This window comes from Branchiostoma floridae, chromosome 8 (assembly GCF_000003815.2).
Source record: "Branchiostoma floridae strain S238N-H82 chromosome 8, Bfl_VNyyK, whole genome shotgun sequence".
Taxonomy (NCBI): domain Eukaryota; kingdom Metazoa; phylum Chordata; class Leptocardii; order Amphioxiformes; family Branchiostomatidae; genus Branchiostoma; species Branchiostoma floridae.
In genome coordinates, this window is record NC_049986.1 from 8578064 (window position 1) to 8597826 (window position 19763).

The 19763-nt window shown below is 40.9% G+C and overlaps 3 protein-coding genes across 4 annotated transcripts in view; 2 read left to right on the top strand and 1 right to left on the bottom strand.

Annotated features, from left to right (window-relative positions):
• Positions 1-7393: 7393 nt before the first annotated feature.
• LOC118421382 (N(4)-(beta-N-acetylglucosaminyl)-L-asparaginase-like) lies at positions 7394-9747 on the top strand. The gene has a single exon (XM_035828644.1). The coding sequence runs from the start codon at positions 7440-7442 to the stop codon at positions 8403-8405; it is 966 nt and encodes a 321-aa protein (XP_035684537.1). The 5' UTR covers positions 7394-7439; the 3' UTR covers positions 8406-9747.
• A 966-nt stretch (positions 9748-10713) lies between these two features.
• LOC118421385 (mitochondrial protein import protein ZIM17-like) lies at positions 10714-17294 on the bottom strand. 2 transcript variants are annotated; one of them, XM_035828647.1, is made up of 3 exons: positions 16407-17291; positions 13350-13444; positions 11313-11465 (listed from the first exon to the last, which is right to left on the bottom strand). In XM_035828647.1, the coding sequence occupies exons 1-3, from the start codon at positions 16940-16942 to the stop codon at positions 11446-11448; spliced, it is 651 nt and encodes a 216-aa protein (XP_035684540.1). In that variant the 5' UTR covers positions 16943-17291; the 3' UTR covers positions 11313-11445. The 2 variants fall into 2 exon arrangements, with proteins under 2 accessions (XP_035684539.1, XP_035684540.1); XM_035828646.1 differs by lacking the exon at positions 13350-13444 and having other exon boundaries at positions 10714-11465; positions 16407-17294.
• Positions 17295-17704: 410 nt separating this feature from the next.
• The window catches only part of LOC118421384 (ubiquinone biosynthesis protein COQ4 homolog, mitochondrial-like), a 7896-nt gene continuing 5837 nt past the window's right edge, over positions 17705-19763 (top strand). Inside the window, exons 1-3 of the mRNA XM_035828645.1 lie at positions 17705-17887; positions 18719-18844; positions 19295-19391. Of these exons, the coding sequence (XP_035684538.1) occupies positions 17749-17887; positions 18719-18844; positions 19295-19391 (362 nt within the window). The 5' untranslated portion in view covers positions 17705-17748. The remainder of the gene's footprint in view (positions 17888-18718; positions 18845-19294; positions 19392-19763) is intronic.

The following is a 19763-nucleotide window of genomic DNA, read 5'->3' on the forward strand; positions in this document are numbered from 1 at the left end:
GAGAACAAACTGACCTCGCTTTCCCCGTACGAGCTTGGGTGGCCGCAGGTACAGGCTCACATTGCCGGGAACCCCTTACACTGTGACTGCGCTCTTTCCTGGTTGATAAACATGCCTTCGAGAGACCGTGGTATGTTTGGCAACACCCGAAAAAAGGAGGGACTCTACTGCAACACGCCAATGAGCCTCAAGGGGAGAGCACTTTCTGATGTCTCCGGCCAGATGACTGAGTGTACGAAAAAAGTCGACAGCACTGAGGCAACCCTCACGAAGAGTGATGTAGCAGTAGCACTAACTTATTTCAGTGTGACTGAGGTTGCATTCGGTCAACTAGGACCCAGGTCAATGTCAAGTACAACCGAGACCATAGCCCAAAACCAGCTATCGTTTGCAGACGCCTCCACCCAGCCAATAAAGCACGACCCTACCGCAAGTGATGTCATTACTACAGCACCTTCGGTGGCACTCCTGGGCTACGAAAACTACACTCTTGCAACCGGTATGTATGACGTTGTCATGATGTCGCAACAAGGGATGGAACTGAACACGAATGGATCCCACGATCAAGAGAACAACTCGGCAACATCATCAACAGACGCTACACATGCCGACGTCTCCGATACTCATACTAGAAACCCACGGGCCGATCAGAAAGACTCAAAGAATCCACATGTGTCATCAGATGTCAACGTTAAAGTCTACGATACTCAGACTAAAAACCCACGAGCCGCCAAGAAGAAAGAGAGTCTACGGATATCAACAGACGCTACACATCCCAACGTCTCCAATACTCATACTAGAAACCTACGGGCCGATCAGAAAAACTCGGAGAGGCCACAAGTATCAACAAATGCCAACGTTAACGTCTACGGTACTCAGACTAAAAACTCACTTGCCGCCAAGAAAGAAGAGAGTCCACAAGTACCAACAGGCGATACACATTTCAATGTCTACTATCTACAGACTAAAAATCCACGAGCCACCGTGAAGAAAGAAGAGATCTCGAAAGTTCCCATTCTCTTCATTGCCGTTGTTGTGGGTGGAAGCCTGGTGATCGTGGTAATTATTGTCTGCCTTGTTCACCTTGGAAGAAAGAACAAGTTTTGCCTGAAATCTAGACGCCATAGCAATGCCAATATGGCTACAGTTCGCCATGCCATGGCGATGCAACAGATTCTACCACCAATCCAAAACAGTGTATATAACACCGCCTGTGCCACTGATCATTTTAATGTATTACACCAAACCTTGCCACCGATAGCAAACTCTATGTATCACACCAATTCAACTTCACAGGACTATAATACCGACTCTAGCTCTGTCACTGGTCATTCTAATGTTTTACACCAAATCTTGCCACCGATAGCAAACTCTATGTATCACCCCAATTCAAATTCACAGCACTATAATCCCGGCTATAGCGTTGCACCTCAAGAGTCATTTAAATACACCAAATCTTGCCACCGATAGTAAACTCTATGTATCACACCAATCAATCATCAACTCCACAGGACTATAATACCGACTCTAGCTCTGTCACTGACCATTCTAATGTTTTACACCAAACCTTGCCACCGATAGTAAACTTTATGTTTCCCCCAAATTCAACCTCCCCCGGGCCTATAATTCCGGACTCTAGTTCTGACACTGTCCCTGATGATTTCTAATGCTTTACACCCAAACCTTGCCACCGATAGAGAACTTTATGTATCACCCCAATTCAACTCCACAGGACTATAATACAGCCTCTAACTCTGACACTGATTCTAGTAATTCTAATGCTTTACCCGAACCTTGCCGCCGATAGAGAACTCTATGTATCACACCAATTCAACTCCACAGGACTATAATACCGACTCTAGCTCTGACAGTGGTCATTCTAATGCTTTACACCAAACTTTGCCACCGATAGAGAACTCTATGTATCACACCATACCAAATCCACAAGACTGTAATAACGACTCTACAACTGATCATTCTAATGTATTACACCAAACCTTGCCACCGATAGAGAACTCTATGTATCGCACCAATTTAACGCCACAGCATAATAATACAGCCTCTGGCTCTGACACTGATAATTCTACTGCTTTACACCAAACCTTGCCACCGATAGCAAACTCAAACAATTCAACTCCACAGGACTATAATACCGACTCTGACACTGATAATTCTAATGTGTTGCACCAAACCTTGCCACCGATAGAGAACTCTATGTATCATACCTATTCAAATCTACAGGACTATAATAGCGACTCTGCAACTGATCATTCTAATGTGTTACACCAAGCCTTGCCGCCGATAGCAAACTCTATGTATCACACCAGTTCAATTCCACAGGACTACTAGTATAATACAGCCTCCAGCTCTGACGCTGATAATTCTACTGCTTTACACCAAACCTTACCGCTGATAGAGAACTCTATGTATCACACCAATTCAACTCCATAGGACTTTAATACCGACTCTAGCGTTGCAACTCCTGATCATTCGAATGTGTTACATCAAACCTTGCCACCGATAGCAAACTCTATGTATCACACCAATTCAACTTCACAGGACTATAATACCGACTATGACACTGACCATCCTAATGTGTTACACCAAGCCTTGCCACCGATAGAGAATTCTATGTATCACACTAATTCAAGTTCACAGGAGGCCTGAAACCGTAGTCGACATTCGGCGGTGTCGGTTTTACTGAAGTCCCTACCAGACTAGTCTCCACAGCAGGCTCTCTAGGCCTTTTCGTCCCTTTTTTTGCTCATGATACACTTTTGCTGGCCATTTCTGTTTGTGCTTGGACGCTTAAACGGGTCGGCTGTTAACGTTAAAGTGCCCCCGGTGTGCAAAAAGAAATGACCAGCAAAAGTGTACTATGAGCCAGATAAAAAGGCCCAGAGAGCCTACTATAGGGACCAGCAGTACAAGCGACCCAGTACAAAAAGAAACGACCAGTAAAATTGTATTATGAGCCAAAAAAGGAGCAAACTACTACCCAGGCTAACTTTATACATAAATTGCCGTAATATTTTACCATAGTCTCACTAGAAAGCAAGGACTGGTTCACTGAATTCATGAATCTTTTATTGCATATGTGCTCATGAAAGCTACATTTTTCATAACTTTTGCTAGACTAGTTATTTGTTTCCTGACGCACAGTTCTCATGCATTACGATGAGAAAACCAATCGGCACACTGATCTTCTTGTCAGATTGGTCTAGAAGACACAGCGATGTTCGTCTGTTGACGAAGAGTGAAGACGTGATGTCTATATGTAGGTTGTCGTTCTAGTGTTTGCACTGTTCTTTTTTAATAACCGAGCCTGCGAACACCACCGGCCGAATTTGAAGATCATCTAGAGCTGGTCGAATTTCAAAATCCCCCGAACATCGCTGAAAATCTTCTCCGTCACAAATTGGACGAGGCTCGGGCGACGTTTATCTAACACTATATAAAGGCGTATATATCCCCCATGAGATGGTATCATCTTTTAGACATCCGAAGTGAGAATCAACTATATAACACGGTAAAAATCCAATATTTGGATCAATTTTGTTTTCTGTGTTGTGGGAAGTATGTAGGGCATGAGTGGGATGGACGGGCACACTGAAATAATGATATTAACAAGAATTTTGTGATAGACCAACCCAAAATCTCATTAAAAAACCCTCAAAAATCACCGAGGCCTTGTTGAATTTAATCGCACTTCTTCCAGGGATCCGGGAACGTCGACCGAGCCCGCGTAATCGTCAGGACGTCGGTCGTTCTTCGGCCGAAATGCCCATGCATTTAGAGCTCGCCAACTCGCTTGATTCTTGATTTGTGACGGGGGTTTAGGCAGCTATTTCAAAACATATGTTAGAGAATAATATTGAATTCTTTATAGAGAGCATATATAGCCTTTAGAAAAATGTACGATTTTTCACCTTAGCATTAGTCCAAAGATTACCAGTTGCATGGATAACGTTATACATTTGGTGTCATATTCTATTCTTCGCAAACATAGATTACCATAATTTATGTAATGGAAAGGAAGGCGAATCAAAGAAAGTATTGATTGTGGTTCAAGTACACCTGGAAACCTTTAATCAATATTTGCCTTTATACTGAACATGTATTTCTGATGATACTATTTGTCTTTAACCACAAATGAATGTTGAACAAGTCAAGAATTTGTTTGAATAAAGTAAACATTTGTGTTAGATGTTCTTGTATTGAATTGTTTCTCCCAGTCTAGCGACGCTGAAGAAGTCACAAGAAAAGTCCAAAAAATAAATTCCCGTTTTCATCCAGTTGTAGATACAGCGTTTTTTTTTGTCTATTTCAGCGGCATTTTTGACAGTTTTGGCGATCGAATGCGTTTGTAAAGGCTGCTGTCAGTTCAATTTCGACTCTTTTTGTTTTTTGTTTTCTATCACATATTTCCGGGTCAGTATGCGATTGACCTGACGATATTTTACCCGAATGTCCGATTTATTATTTTCACTCCGCGTACCGAAGGTACGCTTCGAGTGAAAATATTGTTTTCGTACCGTTTCTTCTTTCTTTCTTTCTCCTGTCACGACCTTTAAAGTGTTTCCTCTCCGTCGTTCTTAGCCCGAATGACCTGAAATTTGGCACAAGTGTACCTTGGGTCAATACCCTCAGACGTTTTTTTCGGTTTTTTGATAGATACTTTTAAAATGATTTTATGGATGTTTTTAGGTGGTGTTTTGACCGAACTGTATAATTGTGCCTCCCGTGCCCAGGTATTAAACCCAAGGGACCCGAAATTTGGTATGAATGGTGCATGAGATATTTACTAAAAGAACCCTGTTATCATTTTTGGCACAAAATCACTTAAAAATGATTTATAAGCCAATTTGGCGGGGTTTTTCGTCTGCGTTTTCGTCTTCACCGCCTCTGAGCGTCTCACCATATATGGTAAATAACGTAATCACCTTCCCTGTGGTATGACCAGGTGGCGGCCGTGCACGTGGTCACCCCTGCTTGCTCTAATTAATATTCATGAACACGCGTCGCAAACGTCATCCGGCGAATGCGGGTGTTGTTGGAATATCTGCTGTTATCAAATTCATGAACGACGAATAATGACACGGTGTGAGGGCATTGTTCTCAGTGCTATTGTCACCAATTCAAATCAAATTTATTGTCACAAACCTCGACGCAAGCACAAGATACGTAGGCACATTTTAGACAGGATGCCACCCTCAGTCAAGTGTAGCCTCTACCAGGCGCCACGGATCGGTGGTCTAATTGTAGAAAGTGGACAAATAGAGTCAATAGTATGCTAGGAGAGTCGGCCGGCCAGAGGATTCATTTCAAGTGCAGGATTTACCACAGAACAAGTCATCAACAACAGAGAGAAAAAATATCGCAATCCCAATGCGAAAACCACAACGCCTAAAGCTCAGAGCTGTTTGGCATGGTCGATTTGGCGGTGCTTGAGCCCCGCTGTTAACGTTACACTGTCCACAATTAAAAGCCGCTCCGCGTCAAAAAAATAGAAGAAATTGGTCAGGAAAAGACAGAAAACACGCCAGATAAGTTAACGTCACATGGCCGAGGACTATAGTTTGCGACTTGCAATTTGCCAGGCCGGCCAACACTTATAGGCCAATTAACTCCAACCAAGAAGGTTATATACTAGGCTTTTATTCCTTGAACTTGGCAAAAGTCCTCTATTCAACCAGGCGGAAGTCTGGTAGTGACTAATCAACCGCCGCGCGGGTCGCCTTGCTGCCACATGTACACATGATCACATGAAAAAAATAATGACATATGTATTAGCGTTGAATTATTATTTTTGAGAAGGTTCCGTTTATCACGGAACTGCTGTTGTTTCAGAAATCTCACTGACTTTTGCTTGCAAACACGTAAATTCCTAACTTGCAACTACAGTATTCTCAGCGGCGCTCAACGCGTTCCTACGTTTCACCATTTGTGGTAAACAAAGCCGACAAAAGGGTCCTTGAACACGCAGCTGGCAGGTGCGGCGGGTTCACGGTCTGCTAATTGAATTGTCTCGGTAGCCAATCAGCAAAGACTTCGTACTACTTAGTGGATCACGTGCGCAGTGCCGCGCATAATAAGGTTCTCGAGATCTGTTAGTTTATGTGAAAAATAAATGGAACTTTAAGGTTATAACAGATGTATAATTACTGCAATTGCTGAGTCCTTTTAGACAAAAAGCATACAAAACATTTAGATATATGAAACAGACTTCGTGCAAACATACAGTGGCTAATAATCTTTGTTCATCAATATAATGTATTACCTGATTAACTCTAGGTATAAAAACGGAATTTGATCCTTTTTGTCTGAATACAATGTGCATAACTTTATATGTATTTGTACTGATAATGTCATTGCAGTTCAGCCATGATATCCAATTGGATTTTTTTTAAAAATGCACTTTGCTAAAAACGGCTAATAAGCATATCTTGGTAAAGAGTTAAAAGTGTAGTGAAGTTTGTTTGGAGAGGTAACGTTACCGGTCTGCTTGTATGAAGATTAGTTATGCTTGTGACAACCTTGAATAAGTGCAGTAATTGCCCTTGCCTTGTGTAAATAAGCAGGAAAACTTTAATCATAACCACGCTATTGTCTGCTGTGGGTACGTAATACTAACGTTTAGGGTCGCATAACTTGTTAACGCATCTGTAGAAAAAATACAACACAATTTCCGTTTGTGAAATAAAACCTTTTTTCTTGAAGTAATACGGTGTCTTCTTTGTTAATGTGTGAAACACTAGCATGTTGTGTGCGTGTTGTTATCAAGAAATAAAAATTGGATTACCGTATACATAATAAAAATAGTATAGTAGCAACGTAGTTCCAGGTCATTCTCACATGTGATTTATTTTTTTTCAAATTCAATTTTGGAACAGTCCATGTTTGCATAAAGGGGGAGAGCGGAGTGAAAATAGCTGAATTTGCTCCTAAGCAAATACCGGCCTTTCTAGTGTCATATGCGATTATGCCATTGTATTTATAATGGAGTGAATGGGAAATGGTTCGGGTTTTCAGAATTTTATGCAAATCCCAGACTTATGGCAATAGCAGTGATGCAATAAGTTGGTGTTCACTGTAATTGTATTTGAACCTTTGTGGTTAATGACCGTATTAGATATTAACGGTTATGTTATATATGTACTTACTTTACTTTATCTTATACATTGTATAACAAAACATCACATTGGTTGCATTGTCACTTGCAATCTGGAATAGAGAAAGAAACTCGATCTGAAACTCTGGTTTACTTTGTCCTTCACTTGAATTGTCAAGTTTTGTGATGCTTTCACTTTCAGTTGACAGTGAACGAAGTTGAAACTTTGTCCGTGTGTGTAAGAATCCTGAGCTTCCGTCCCTTGAGTGAAATACCAAATGGAACGGCCCAAATACCTGTCATACCCGGAAGTGTTCGTGCATGCAACATGGCCGCCATCGGAACGTGGACTTTTGCTCTTCCCGCTATCAAAGTGGCAAAACGTAAACTTGAAGAAGGTTCCTCTTGTCTAGACGCGCTTGAAGCCGGTATAAACGCCGTGGAAGACGATGGCGCCACGGGAAGGTATCTTGTGGGCCGCGGGGGCTACCCCAACGCCAAGGGAGTCCACGAGTTCGACGCGGCGGTCATGGTTGGGGAGGGCTGCCGGTATGGAGGCGTGGCAGCGTTGCGGGGCGTGGCAACACCTGTAAGCGTTGCCAGACGGGTGATGGAGAAATCTTCCCACAGCATGTTAGTAGGGCCAGGAGCAACAGCATTCGCCGTAGAGCAGGGCTTTCCACTAGAAACTTCAGATACCTTACACACTGAAGAAAGTTTGAGCGCATTTCGGAAGTTTCTCCAGAAGCAAGCAGATGAGGCGAGAGCCAGGGCGGAGGAAAAGATGCAGAGGAGCAAAGAGGAGAAGAAAACAGGGCACGACACGCTGGGACTTATCGTACTCGATAAGAAGTCTTCCCGTATCGCAGCAGGTGTGTCCACGAGCGGGGCTCCGTTCAAAGCCGAAGGCCGGGTCGGGGACTCCCCGCTTCCAGGCGGCGGGCTCTACGCAGACGACGCCGGCGGAGCGGCTGTAGCTACCGGGGACGGGGACAACATGATGAGATTCTGCCCTTCTTTTCAGGTGGTTCAGATGATGAGGCAGGGGATCGACCCCCAGACGGCTTGCAGAGAGGTGGTGAAACAGATTCACCAGAAAGTCGGCACAGACATGTTTGAGATGGCTCTTGTAGCGATGGATATGAAGGGATGTACGGGTAGTGGAAGTACTGTGTTAACATGGGAGGATGTCTGTGAGGGGAAAACATATGAAGGGTTTCCTTATGTAAGGTGGGTGGAAGGGGAGTGCTCTGAGCCTATCATATGCGTCGAACCTGCAACTAAACTGACCTAGTAGTCTTGGACCAAAATACTTCATGATTTTAATGGCTTTACGATGCATACAGCAGGTGGAGGTTTGAACCCTGTTCAGGCATAAAGCACCAAACTGGTAAAAAATGTACGTAAAAAGAACTCATAATACACTCATTGAGAAGACTAGTCTAGGATGTGTGCTTAAAGCCTTTCTTATAAAAGCGAACGGTAGTGAAGCTACATTGAGCTATCAACCATCCAGAAAAGTATTATTCTTCATCTCAGACATTAATCTGAAGAATTACAATAAAGCAAAAATACAAGAATGTTGAAGTATTGGAACTTGTTTATTCAGAGAGAACTTACTTAACACGTTAAATAATGCTTTTAGCACATGTCCAAATATAGGTTCCATCTGTTGCTTGTCCAAAATAATGCCATTCTACATTTCATCACATAACTTGCCACAAAAAAAAAACCTTTGACATCTGTATACAAAACCTTGTATTGTAAGAAAATAGTTTCCATTGACATGAATTAATTCAGTCACTGAATAAAGACGGAATGGTCTAAAACGTCTGACCATTTCCAAAGTCATAGCCAGTTGCTTGAGTAACTACTATTTGGCATATCTTATTACCTCAATGTCTAACCACCATCAATTGAATTGTATGTTTCACAACTCTTGGCAAATATGGAAAGAATCACGAAGTTATCAGGAATGCTGTTCATGCTACCAGTAGTACAGATCTGCCTTGGTTCATAATGTGACAACTCTGTATTCTTGAATTTCTCCTTATTCCAACTACAATGTACCACACTGTTTTCATTGTGTCACTCACTATAATTACCGTTTTAATGTATACTCTTGCCATTTTTTAAGTGCCGCACCATTTTGTCCATTGTTTATACAATAGATTTAGGTGTTTATTTCAAATTAAACATCTAAAGTTGGTCATGGAGGGTTTGGAATCAGAGAGAACAAACTAAAGTCACATATTGACAGAAAGGTATACAAATGCTCATGTACATGTACAATATTCTTACCATAGGCACATTACAATGTGACAATGCAACAATTTGAATCCTTATGTTTTTCCATACAGTATTGTTAGAGGAAGGCTACAGTCAACCAACCATTTATAAAGTCTATGATATGGTCATAATGCAGATATACACACACGTGCGCAGAAATTGCACGATATGAATTGTAGTCAGACTTTGGACAATAAAGGCACAATACTTTTTGGCATGAACTTACAACAGTTTAAATGTTGCACTAAAGCACATGTGAATTCACTACAATAGAATGGTCCAATTACCGTCATTATAAAACAATGAACATTTAAAGTGTTCAGCTTCCCAACTTAATAGAAAAAAAATTACGGCTCTTAGTGGCTCAATAGAAAAAAAATTATGGCTCTTGTGGAAAATGTGCAGATTTTGGCATACCGGCACAACAAATTCACATGCTTGATACATGGGTCTTTCATAGATGTATTCCAATTGGTTTGGAAAACATCTCATTATAAGTTGCATACCACCAATCCTCTGTCAAACAAACATTTCTGAACAAAAACTGCAGAGGTAAAGTTGAATATTGACAACTGAACTTACATATGCAGCTAGTACTAAAAGTGAAAAATCACTATGAGGCCTACTAATTATACGGTATTCACGGCTCTTATTATAACATCACCTTCTGAAAAGCAAGCTCGGAATGACGGTGCTTCTGTAACATTTTACAGAATACTATACCTACATCTCTTCACAAAAATATACGATGTCCATAGTACAGAACAAGCATACGTCATGTACTATAAGCAAGGAATTCTAGTCATTACACTAGACAATCTCTTTCAATCATAACGGTGCACACACCAGTTCTTCCGCAACCGGGGTCCGTGGTAGTCCCAACTTATTTTGGAGTAAGGGGATTTTAGCATCCGTTTTGTGCCCAGTTACTCAGTGTAAAATAAGCTTAGCGGATCCAAATCGCTGGTAGTATAAAATTCGACCCCTATATGCTGTTTTCGGTAATTTTTTGTCGCCGAATCTTGGCTTCCGGGTATCGCTCCGAGGACGCAAACAGTGAAGGGGCCGGAGCCGCTTGACCGATGACGTCACCGCCATGGGCTTTCGACATGCATTAGAATATTCATTATTGTGAGATTAGTAGTACTAGAATTTTCTTGTAAATCAGATATGTTAGACCATACGGTACATGCTTAGTTTCTGTATAGGCGTAGTTCCCGGGAAAATTTTTTTTTTTAAATACGGCATCGCTGAAAAAAGTCTCTTAACTATAGGTTTCAATGGGGGCGAGAAACTGGTGTGTGCCCCCTTAAGGCTTCAGCAGTAATATTTCTTCATCCTTCTTAACGGCTCTCAAGAAGATTTTCTACACTATTCTCGGCTCTTACAGTGAACATTATTTCCTTATAATTACGGCTCCAAATTGTCTACTTCACTCACTTTCCTTTTGTTTCTTTCAATAAAACTTGGTTCCATTGCATCTCTATGTAATAACCTCAGCATATGAAAAGTTTGTACAAAATTACGCCATCAAAAATTCACCATGCAGATCCATTTAATCTAATTGTAATTCTACAACAATATTTTTGATGGCTTTGTCCAAAGTTGAAAAAATACAATTTGGTCACAAAATGTGCCAAAGGCACCAGATGAAATGACATCTTTTTGTGCTTTTTATGAAGCAGAGCTGAAAGAAATTTTAATACTGTCCATCTAGTTTTCTGCTTCCTACGTAGACCTAAGGCAATGCACTTATTTACAATACATCCATTTTTCAATTTGAACTACTCTAACTCTACAAAGGCATGATAGTGATTACAACACATTGTGCACATTACTGAATCAAATGACCCCACTACCGTATTTGTAGCTTGTCCTTTCTGCAGTGCAATGTCATGTATCTTTTTCTTTGCTGCTGGTGGGTTCAACTCCGCTCTTTTGCTCCCTCAGTTTGTCCATTGCATCTTTCCCTGCAACGTCATCTGCGGCTAGCTCCAGAAGTTCTTCCGTGTTGGCGATTCTCCGAACCGTCTCTCCCTTGGCTGCTAGAATTTCTTCAATGTTTCTAAGGGGAAGAGATGATGCTTAAGATTCAATATTGAGATTCTTGGTAGTAGTTCATCTTTTGCCAATCTGCAATCACTTCATGAAGGGTGAAAGAATTGCACAAAAGGACTTGGTCATTAGGTCACAGATACAGTTTGTATAAAAGGTAAATGTCCCATAGCTTCTTTGAAGCCATATGGGCAGCGGGTGGTAAACCTTTTATATCTGGGGCAAGGTATTAGAAGACACAACCCATCTTTCTCCTTCCACCGCCTTTTATCTCGCCAACCAAAGTCAGGTACCCATCAACCCATTCTCACGCGAGTGGAGAAATGTCGCGATTGTTTTTAGTGGAGGACGAAACGTCCATTAAGAATGCTAGGAGAAAGCTTCAGCAAACCGAAGTCAGGTACCCATTAACCCATTCTCACACGAGTGGAGAAATGTCGCGATTGTTTTTAGTGGAGGACGCAACGTCCAGTAAAGAATGCTAGGAGAAAGCTTCAGCAAAAAACAGCTGGGTTGGCAGAAACAAAGTAAACTTTAATGATCAGTCCCTTTGACTCTTTTTTCATCCTTGGAAGGATTTTTGGATAGCCCAAAACGATAAGAAAATTGATAGACGACTCTGAAGACAAGCACCACAGACAGGCACCTTATCTTGAAGAAAACCATTGGTTAGTTGAGGATATCAAAAGTGGTGGTTCAGCAACAATGAAGTCTGGGTCTGTAATAAAGAATCATTATATTGCCAGGAAGAATCATAGCAATAGTAATTGCCATAGCAAGAAACAATTCAAGACTAAATCATTGATGTGTCATATCATCATCAACATTAGCATGATGCAAATTTTCACACTGACAACAGCAATTATTTCTAATTCCAAATCAGACTTGGGTTTTATTTGTAAGATTTTGAAACTTCTCAAAAGTCACACAAATACACACAACAAGCTCTTAGTTTTAGCAAAGGGACTACTACATCTGTGAAGAAAACTGGCTTTCTCCAGGAGAGACCAATTTTAACTCTCAACTCAAGGTTTGAAATTCCATTTGTCCAGCAGGCTAGAACCCACTTGTATAGGACATCAAAGATTTGAAACAAGGACACATTTTTAAACACATTTTCAGGTCATAATGTAGAATACATAAAGAAAATATGTGTCAAGGACATAAATCAGTTGATGTTAATACATTGTGCTCCAAAATTCTGGGTTTCGTCTTGGAAAATGCCAGTAGAATATCATAATCAGTGATCAACAAGTCTGCAAGAAAACTCAGGGATGTCCCCAGCACTAGTTTTTCTGGTGGGCTAATTTGCAGTTGGACATGTTCTTACAGAAAGAAACATTTGCAAACATATAATAGTGTCTTTGGACTGGTAAATCAATAAAATTGAGGTTCTCTGTACACAATTACATTGATCTAGCAATGTTTTGGTATCCCCTCTGCTACCTTCCGTTACAGGAAACAACTTAGCAATAGACTGGTTGTAGGCAGAGAGGTCGACTACAATTTAGAAAATGTACTCGTCATGAACGGTTTAAGTGAGGGGGGCAATACAAAATCAAATTTGGGACTGCGTTCTTTTCATTGCAATGCCCCCTAGCAGTAGAACCAGTCAGTACAGCATGCCCTAAGGAGGGTAGGAGAAGGGACTCTGCAACATTTGAAGGTAATTGTTATTGGCTGTATGCATAAGAACCAAACCATTGTTGAACAAATGTACAGGTACAAAGAACCTTAGTACCCATTGAACAAACATAGACTGTCAAACTGCAAAACCCATGTGCTGAAAGTTGGACATTAACACAGTGCTCTGGGGAAAGCCCTGACCGAGTGATCATAATCCGTGGTCAGCCCTACAGAACGAACGTTAGGACAAAAAGAAAGCCACCGCTACCCAGCGTGTTGGTGGTAAGGATTTCCAGCGTTCCCTCGTCGAGGCTGTACTCCAACACCTGGTCTTCGCGACCTGCGAGAACGGCAGCGACATTCCTAGCGTGCAAATAAAAGGGGGAGACCAAAAGGGAGTCTGGTTAGTTCCTCTGGCTTCATGTGTTGAACATTCACAATGAAAGAGATACATGTGTACATGTATTGGCATTTCAGCAAGGCTCAAAATACCACCTGCATATGCAGGTTAGTGCAGGTAAATTCAGAGCTGTGCAGGTATTTCTGATGTCTACCTGCACCTAATCTGCACTGGTCCATGTACTGGGTTCATATATACATGTTTCATGATGTGGACATTTACTAGCTGCATTGATGGTAATTATAACCAGCAATGAAGTATAAATGAAATAATGGCAATGATTTCTAAACAGAATTTAGTATGATCAATACTTCTTAAATTCTGAATGGTGCAGGTAAAATTTGTCTGATGCAGGTATACAGAAAAAAGTATTTTGAGCCCTGTTCAGTCAACACTTCCGTGAAGTATCAAGAGTTTTGGTGAATTTCTTAAGGTTTCCTACCTGGCTTAATTGACATTTTGACCTTCCATTGTTTTCCCAACAATGAATTAAGAAAGAATGGAATCGTACCAAATATTAATAGATGGCCATGAAAGAATTCTAAATATGATTCAAAATTGCGAGGTCTATCCATATAAACAACATTCATACCATTCCATTGGACTTGTGCTACAGGTGAAATGCAATACACAACTAAAAACAAACCTACTTCCTGGGGGTAATTGGGGTAGAACATGTCATGTGTCTGAGCCATCTGCACTATGTAACTAGAAAGGGACTGTGCAAGTTTTGCTGGTCTTTTTTGAACTTCAAAGCACTCCAGCTCTCTGCCAATCATAGGCTGCCAAATATTGCACAATGTATCCCATTGATGACTCATTCTAAACACGAACCCTGATTGGCCGAAAACAAGGTATGACTAAATACATTGTACAGGCAAGCTTGTGATCTACCAGGATCTACTAGGACCAACTGGAGTTAGGACTATCTAGATATCGCTCAAATTTTGACTAAAATTGTAAAAATTGCTATGGCAATTTTTAACAGCACCCCACTTAATTTTTGCATTGTCATTCAATTCCAATCTGTTGACAATTCAAGTCTTGTACTCCTTCCACTGTTTTATGTTATCCTTGTTATTGTGAATGCAACCAGGTTACCTGTAAATTTTTTACTGTGCATGAGCAAGGGCCTGCTGCATGTTTAATTTCACTATCACTCGTCAACAGTGGCATCCTATAAATATATATAATTGTGGCACACTGGCATATACAGCCTTCCATGATCAAACAAAGGCTTTTCAAATTGCCCTCAAAATATGTTTGCAAACTACATGGTATTTCAACACCACTATTTGCATAAACCTGGCTACTGCTTACATCCTTCTGCTAAACTGTCACATAGATTTCAAGGTAAACGTCTCATGGCTTTTTGGGATGGTAGAGAATGTGTCTTGGGTTCACAAAGATGCCAAAACTCAAAGGGCAGCTGTTAATATTGCAAGGTAGCTGTAATAGTGTTCCTAAATCATGACTGACATTTCCCAGAATGTCCACATTCCCTGAGTGGTACAGTAGGGAAACTAAGCAAAACTTAAAATGGCAAAAGTGGTCTATTTCACGGCCGTAGAAGTCAACTATTGATTGACTTTGGATATTCTGTAAACTGCAAAGCTTGTGGTGCAGTGTTTAATATCGTGGTACGAAGAGGGAAAGGTTTTTTTTCCAGCATTTAAATTTACAATGGAAGCAATTCTTTATTGCAGTAGTCATTCTTGTGGGACATATGCACAAAAATTTGCAGTGGAGAGGTCATTACGAAAACAATGTACATGTATTTGAATGACACCACAGCAAACCTTTCACAATTTACAGTACTAAAGGGGGTTCTATCATTCTTGATAAAACATCCTCGGAATCTGGATATTCCTGCTTTTCTTGGTAATTATGCACACAACGTAGAAGCCCGAGGCATGGAAAAGTACTGAGGTTGGATAGAACTTAGAAAAATGACCGATAGGACTAGTGAATTTTAGATAACTTGTCCAGGGTTGCCTACTACTGTACTAGTAATCATTTGCACGAACACTATGAAATTTGTACGGATATTATGTGATACACAAGAATCATTATGCGAAAAAACACGAATCTTATGAAAATCGCACAAATCACTATGAGCAATGCACGAATCTTATGCGATACGCACAAACCTTCTGCAAAATGGCGGCCGGGAATTCGTGCATTTTCGCATAGCGATTCGTGCGTATCACATGATATCCGCACAGATTTCATAGGGTTCGTGCAAATGCTTAGGGACCCCTGACATAAGGCTTTGGGGATTTTGCTTTCACTGAAATCATCTGTCCTTTGTCATCTGCTATTGTCTGCGGAACAACAGGGGCAGCATTACCGGAATACCACAACGCCATTACCGCAATTATTTCCGACTCCTCCTCAACAAACTATACTTGGTGGATTTAGTTTTGGTATTTTTCCTTTACCCGTTCTGAGATTGTATATAAAGGTCAAGAATTTCAAAGCAAAATCGAAGATAGAGTAGATGGTCAGTACAACTGACAACTTAGCTGGGGCAGCTATTTTTGCCTGACAAGAGCTGTTTTTGACGAGGATGTTCGAAATAGAGCCATGATTGAGAAAGGGGTGGGGTCCATTGTGCACTTAACAATGTAGAAGCCTGGGGCATGTGGAAAAGTACCAAGGTTGGATAGATCTAAGTCTTACTGTTAGAAAAAAAAAAAATTCGGGCAAGTGAAAAGTTGCTTTGGACATGCAAAAAGCAATTACTCAAGCTACCGGATATGATTTTGGGAACGGTCAGACATTGGACAACTTCCCTGACAACTTCAGACAAGTCAATTTTTTATTTATGTTACTTGCCCGGATGCCCGAAGCAAGGAAAAGTACAACAGCCAAAATGTCCACCTCTGAGCATTTAACAAACACTAGTACCAGGCAAATACAAACCTTCTCCCCTGCTCTTTGGAGAACCATCCCAAGTTGTCCGCGATCAGATGGTTGTTGTTGCAGCCCGAACACTTGACAATCACGACCCCCTTGGTGTAGGCGACCTTCGATATGATCTTCACAGACCTGGTCTGGCAGACTTTGCACGTGTAGATTAGCTGCATCTTTTCTGGCTCCACCTTTCCAAGTGTTTCGCTCTCTCCTTGGAGTTCTTCCTCCTTGGGGGCCCCTTGGTTGTCTGACACTTGGGTTGTGGGTGCGCCATTGGTGTGTTCAGGGTGTGGGGTGTGATAGCAAGCACAACTTTGCATCTTCAAGACTGGAAAAACTTCTCTCCTATTCCTTCCCATTGCCATCTTTACCTGACAGTTAAGACTTGCGCCTTCGCGGACATTCTGCCGCGAGTAAGAAAACAGTCCTCTCCTCAAGACAAGCCGAGCTCCTTGAGACCTACCCAAGACATACCTCGTTAGGTAAGACAGTCTGGTAGAGGTCTCAACAGTCTTGATAAGGCCACTCATAAGTGGGAACGACATTTTCTAGTCCTCAGTCTTGTAGCCGTAACTCCAACCAGAGAAGGAAGGAAAGAACAAGTCTTGAGAAAAACACTCGCACATGCACGGCTCTTGAAGCTGGAACCAGTTTTAACCAGTACTGCAACGCGTGGTACCGTAGTGTGGGTTTCCTTCCGTCAAAAAGGTCTTTTATGCCGGTGGAAAGACAAGATAGTTGTCACCAATACAAAAGGTATGTGTATTAGGTCAGCAGGCCACTAAATGGAGCGCTAAGCACCCGCCCAGCTAATTATCTAGCGACTTTTTTTTTCCAAAACTTCGCCCCAGACCCTGTCTTGCCAGTTTCGTCTGCAGGAAAAAAACACGTTACGTCACACACCACAGCTATACGCACAAACTTCACAAATATTCAAGCTGCGCTGTCCAGTAAGATAAGATTTGTAACAAAACAGAACACTTGTATTGACTTGTTTAAAATAATATAGTTGCATAAAAACTCAATTGAAATACGAAAAAATGATACGATGTGTGATAATGACTCTTTCGATTGCGTTTGGATATAGTTACGCAATCAGGCAAGCATGCAAAGGTGAGGCAAAGGTCAGCAATATTGGACTATACTAAAATCTAAAGTAGGGATTACAAGATACGAACAGTTACGGATTTGCCAATAAATCGTGCAAAAAGATAAAAAAAATAATTTAAGAAGTATTTTTCTCGTATAACGTCTTGTTATATACGTTAAATGGCTGTTTAAAGCAGGCTTTAAGGCTGTTGATAATGAAAATAAAGTTCTCTCGATATCCAATGGCGTCGTCGAAAAGAAGATGGCGGCGCACAGTCGAGTTTTTCTCCCTTTCCGTTTTGCAATTTTGAAAACACCTCAAATTCTAGGAGTTCATACGAGATTTATTCCTCCTCAAGCAGAGAATTGCAGCAGAATATCATACAATCATGGAGATCGAGGTAATTCTTAAAATTGCAGTTTATACTTGCAGAAAAAATTATGTCAGATTCGAAGCATAATTTTGTGTTGTTCTATAAGTCTTCTCACATTAGTTAGGGCGCATGTGCGGCGACAGGAATTCTAGGTAATATGTCAAAGGGTAAGGCACACAAAAAGTAAACAGTCCTTGTCTTCACCATTGTTTCGATTGAATAACAATGTACATACGAGTTTTGTTTTCTTTTTGTGTACCTTACCCTTTGACATATTACCTAGAATTCCAGTCACCGCACATGCGCCCTAACTAATGTGAGAAGGCTTATGGACATTTTATCTATTTATCTAAGACGCTGCAGTTAAGTAATGTTGACGCCATATCAACCAGATGGGTACAAAGAAGAGCCAGACGTTATTGTTGTCACTTTTATTTGCTACTTTGCAAATAATACAAATCATACAACTGTCATGTCATATAATTAACACTAGCACTACAGGAAATTTTGTACACAAAGACAGTAATATCCTTGCTTTTCTTAATAAGTTTCTGATCAGTCCTCGAAGCCTTCTCAAGTTGAAATAAGCCAAAGCCAATGTCACATGACCTGAACGGAATCGTGATGTCAGCATTGGGTCAAAGGTGTACTAAAGTGGCCTGTCATGACCAGGTTATGTGACATAGTCTTTGGATCATTCTAACTTGAGAAGGAAGAGAATCAGAGACTGACAAAAAAATTGTTAGTAAGAGCTTTACTAAATGAACAGAAGTGGGGTATAAAATCTGTATAATGTCAATTACTGTCATATTTATAATAGATTTACTTCCAATCAATCATTCTTATCTTCATCGCCAGGAACATCAAATGGAGAAGAATGGACACCTCCGCTGTACCGCGAACACCAACCAACATCGCTGTTTCAGAAAGCCCTGCTGACTGTGGGATCCGCAGCTGTTGCGATAACAAACCCCCACAGACATGGTACTGTAGATCTTGAAACATTTGCTGTGTTCTTTTATAAGGGGGTGCATGCTTTTTTCCATAAGACATATGCAGCCTATTTTTATTTACTGTAATTTGTTGGAACAGCGTACATTTGTAGCGAGCTGACCAAATTTTTTGTGAACGATTTACTTGCATTCAGCATGATGCATAGCGTTCTTCTGAATTCAGCATTAAATATTGTTGGGTCCCTCCGTGCAGACCCTCTATTATTTTCATGGTATCTCTCTGAATCTGGTGAAATGTGTTTTGTGCTACTTTATCCTTCTGGTTTTGCCCGGGGGTGTCATTGCTGTGAGACGTAAATCTCTCTACAAAAGTGCAAGTGTAGATGTCTCTCTACATTCTAATCCAATAAGTTAAGTTCTGATTTGATACGGAATTATTAAATATGTATTTTATGCACCATACATTTGCTTATTTTTCCAGACATGATTGCAGTGTTAGGAGAGACAACAGGCTACTATGCCCTCATTAGAATACGGGACCAGATGAAAGCAGATCCAGTTGGTCAGCAGATTTTAAGGTAACTCTTACATGCATGTTTCATCTTTTGGTTTTATTTGTCACTACATTGGCAACTATGTGCATAAAGCTGTTGACTGAGTATGAAACATGATTTATTCCGGGGGGTACGTTTATTAGATATTGACGCTTTGTCGGGGGGGTATGTTTATTCCGGAAGGTATGTTTATTAGGGACATGAGAGTAACTAGTACTAGTAGTAGTGCAATGCGCATGGTCTTTTTAGCGAATGCCCACAAACGCCCACTCTAGAGAAGTCCGCGCTGCACGAATCTCATTTTTTTTTGCTTGGAATATGTCCACGTTGTGCTCCCATGTATTAATCCTGAGTTTCAAGTCAATCCATCGACCCGAAGTACAAAATCAAAGTTCG

What these genes read in the sequence shown, in the direction of transcription:
- LOC118421382 (XM_035828644.1), top strand. Translation starts at nt 7,440, where the DNA reads ATGGCCGCCATCGGAACGTGGACTTTTGCTCTTCCCGCTATCAAAGTG.
- LOC118421385 (XM_035828646.1), bottom strand. Translation starts at nt 16,942, where the DNA reads ATGTCGTTCCCACTTATGAGTGGCCTTATCAAGACTGTTGAGACCTCT. An exon ending in TCCAAAGAGCAGGGGAGAAG is followed by an intron (nt 11,466 to 16,406) that starts GTTTGTATTTGC and finishes TCTTCCCCTTAG; the next exon opens with AAACATTGAAGAAATTCTAG.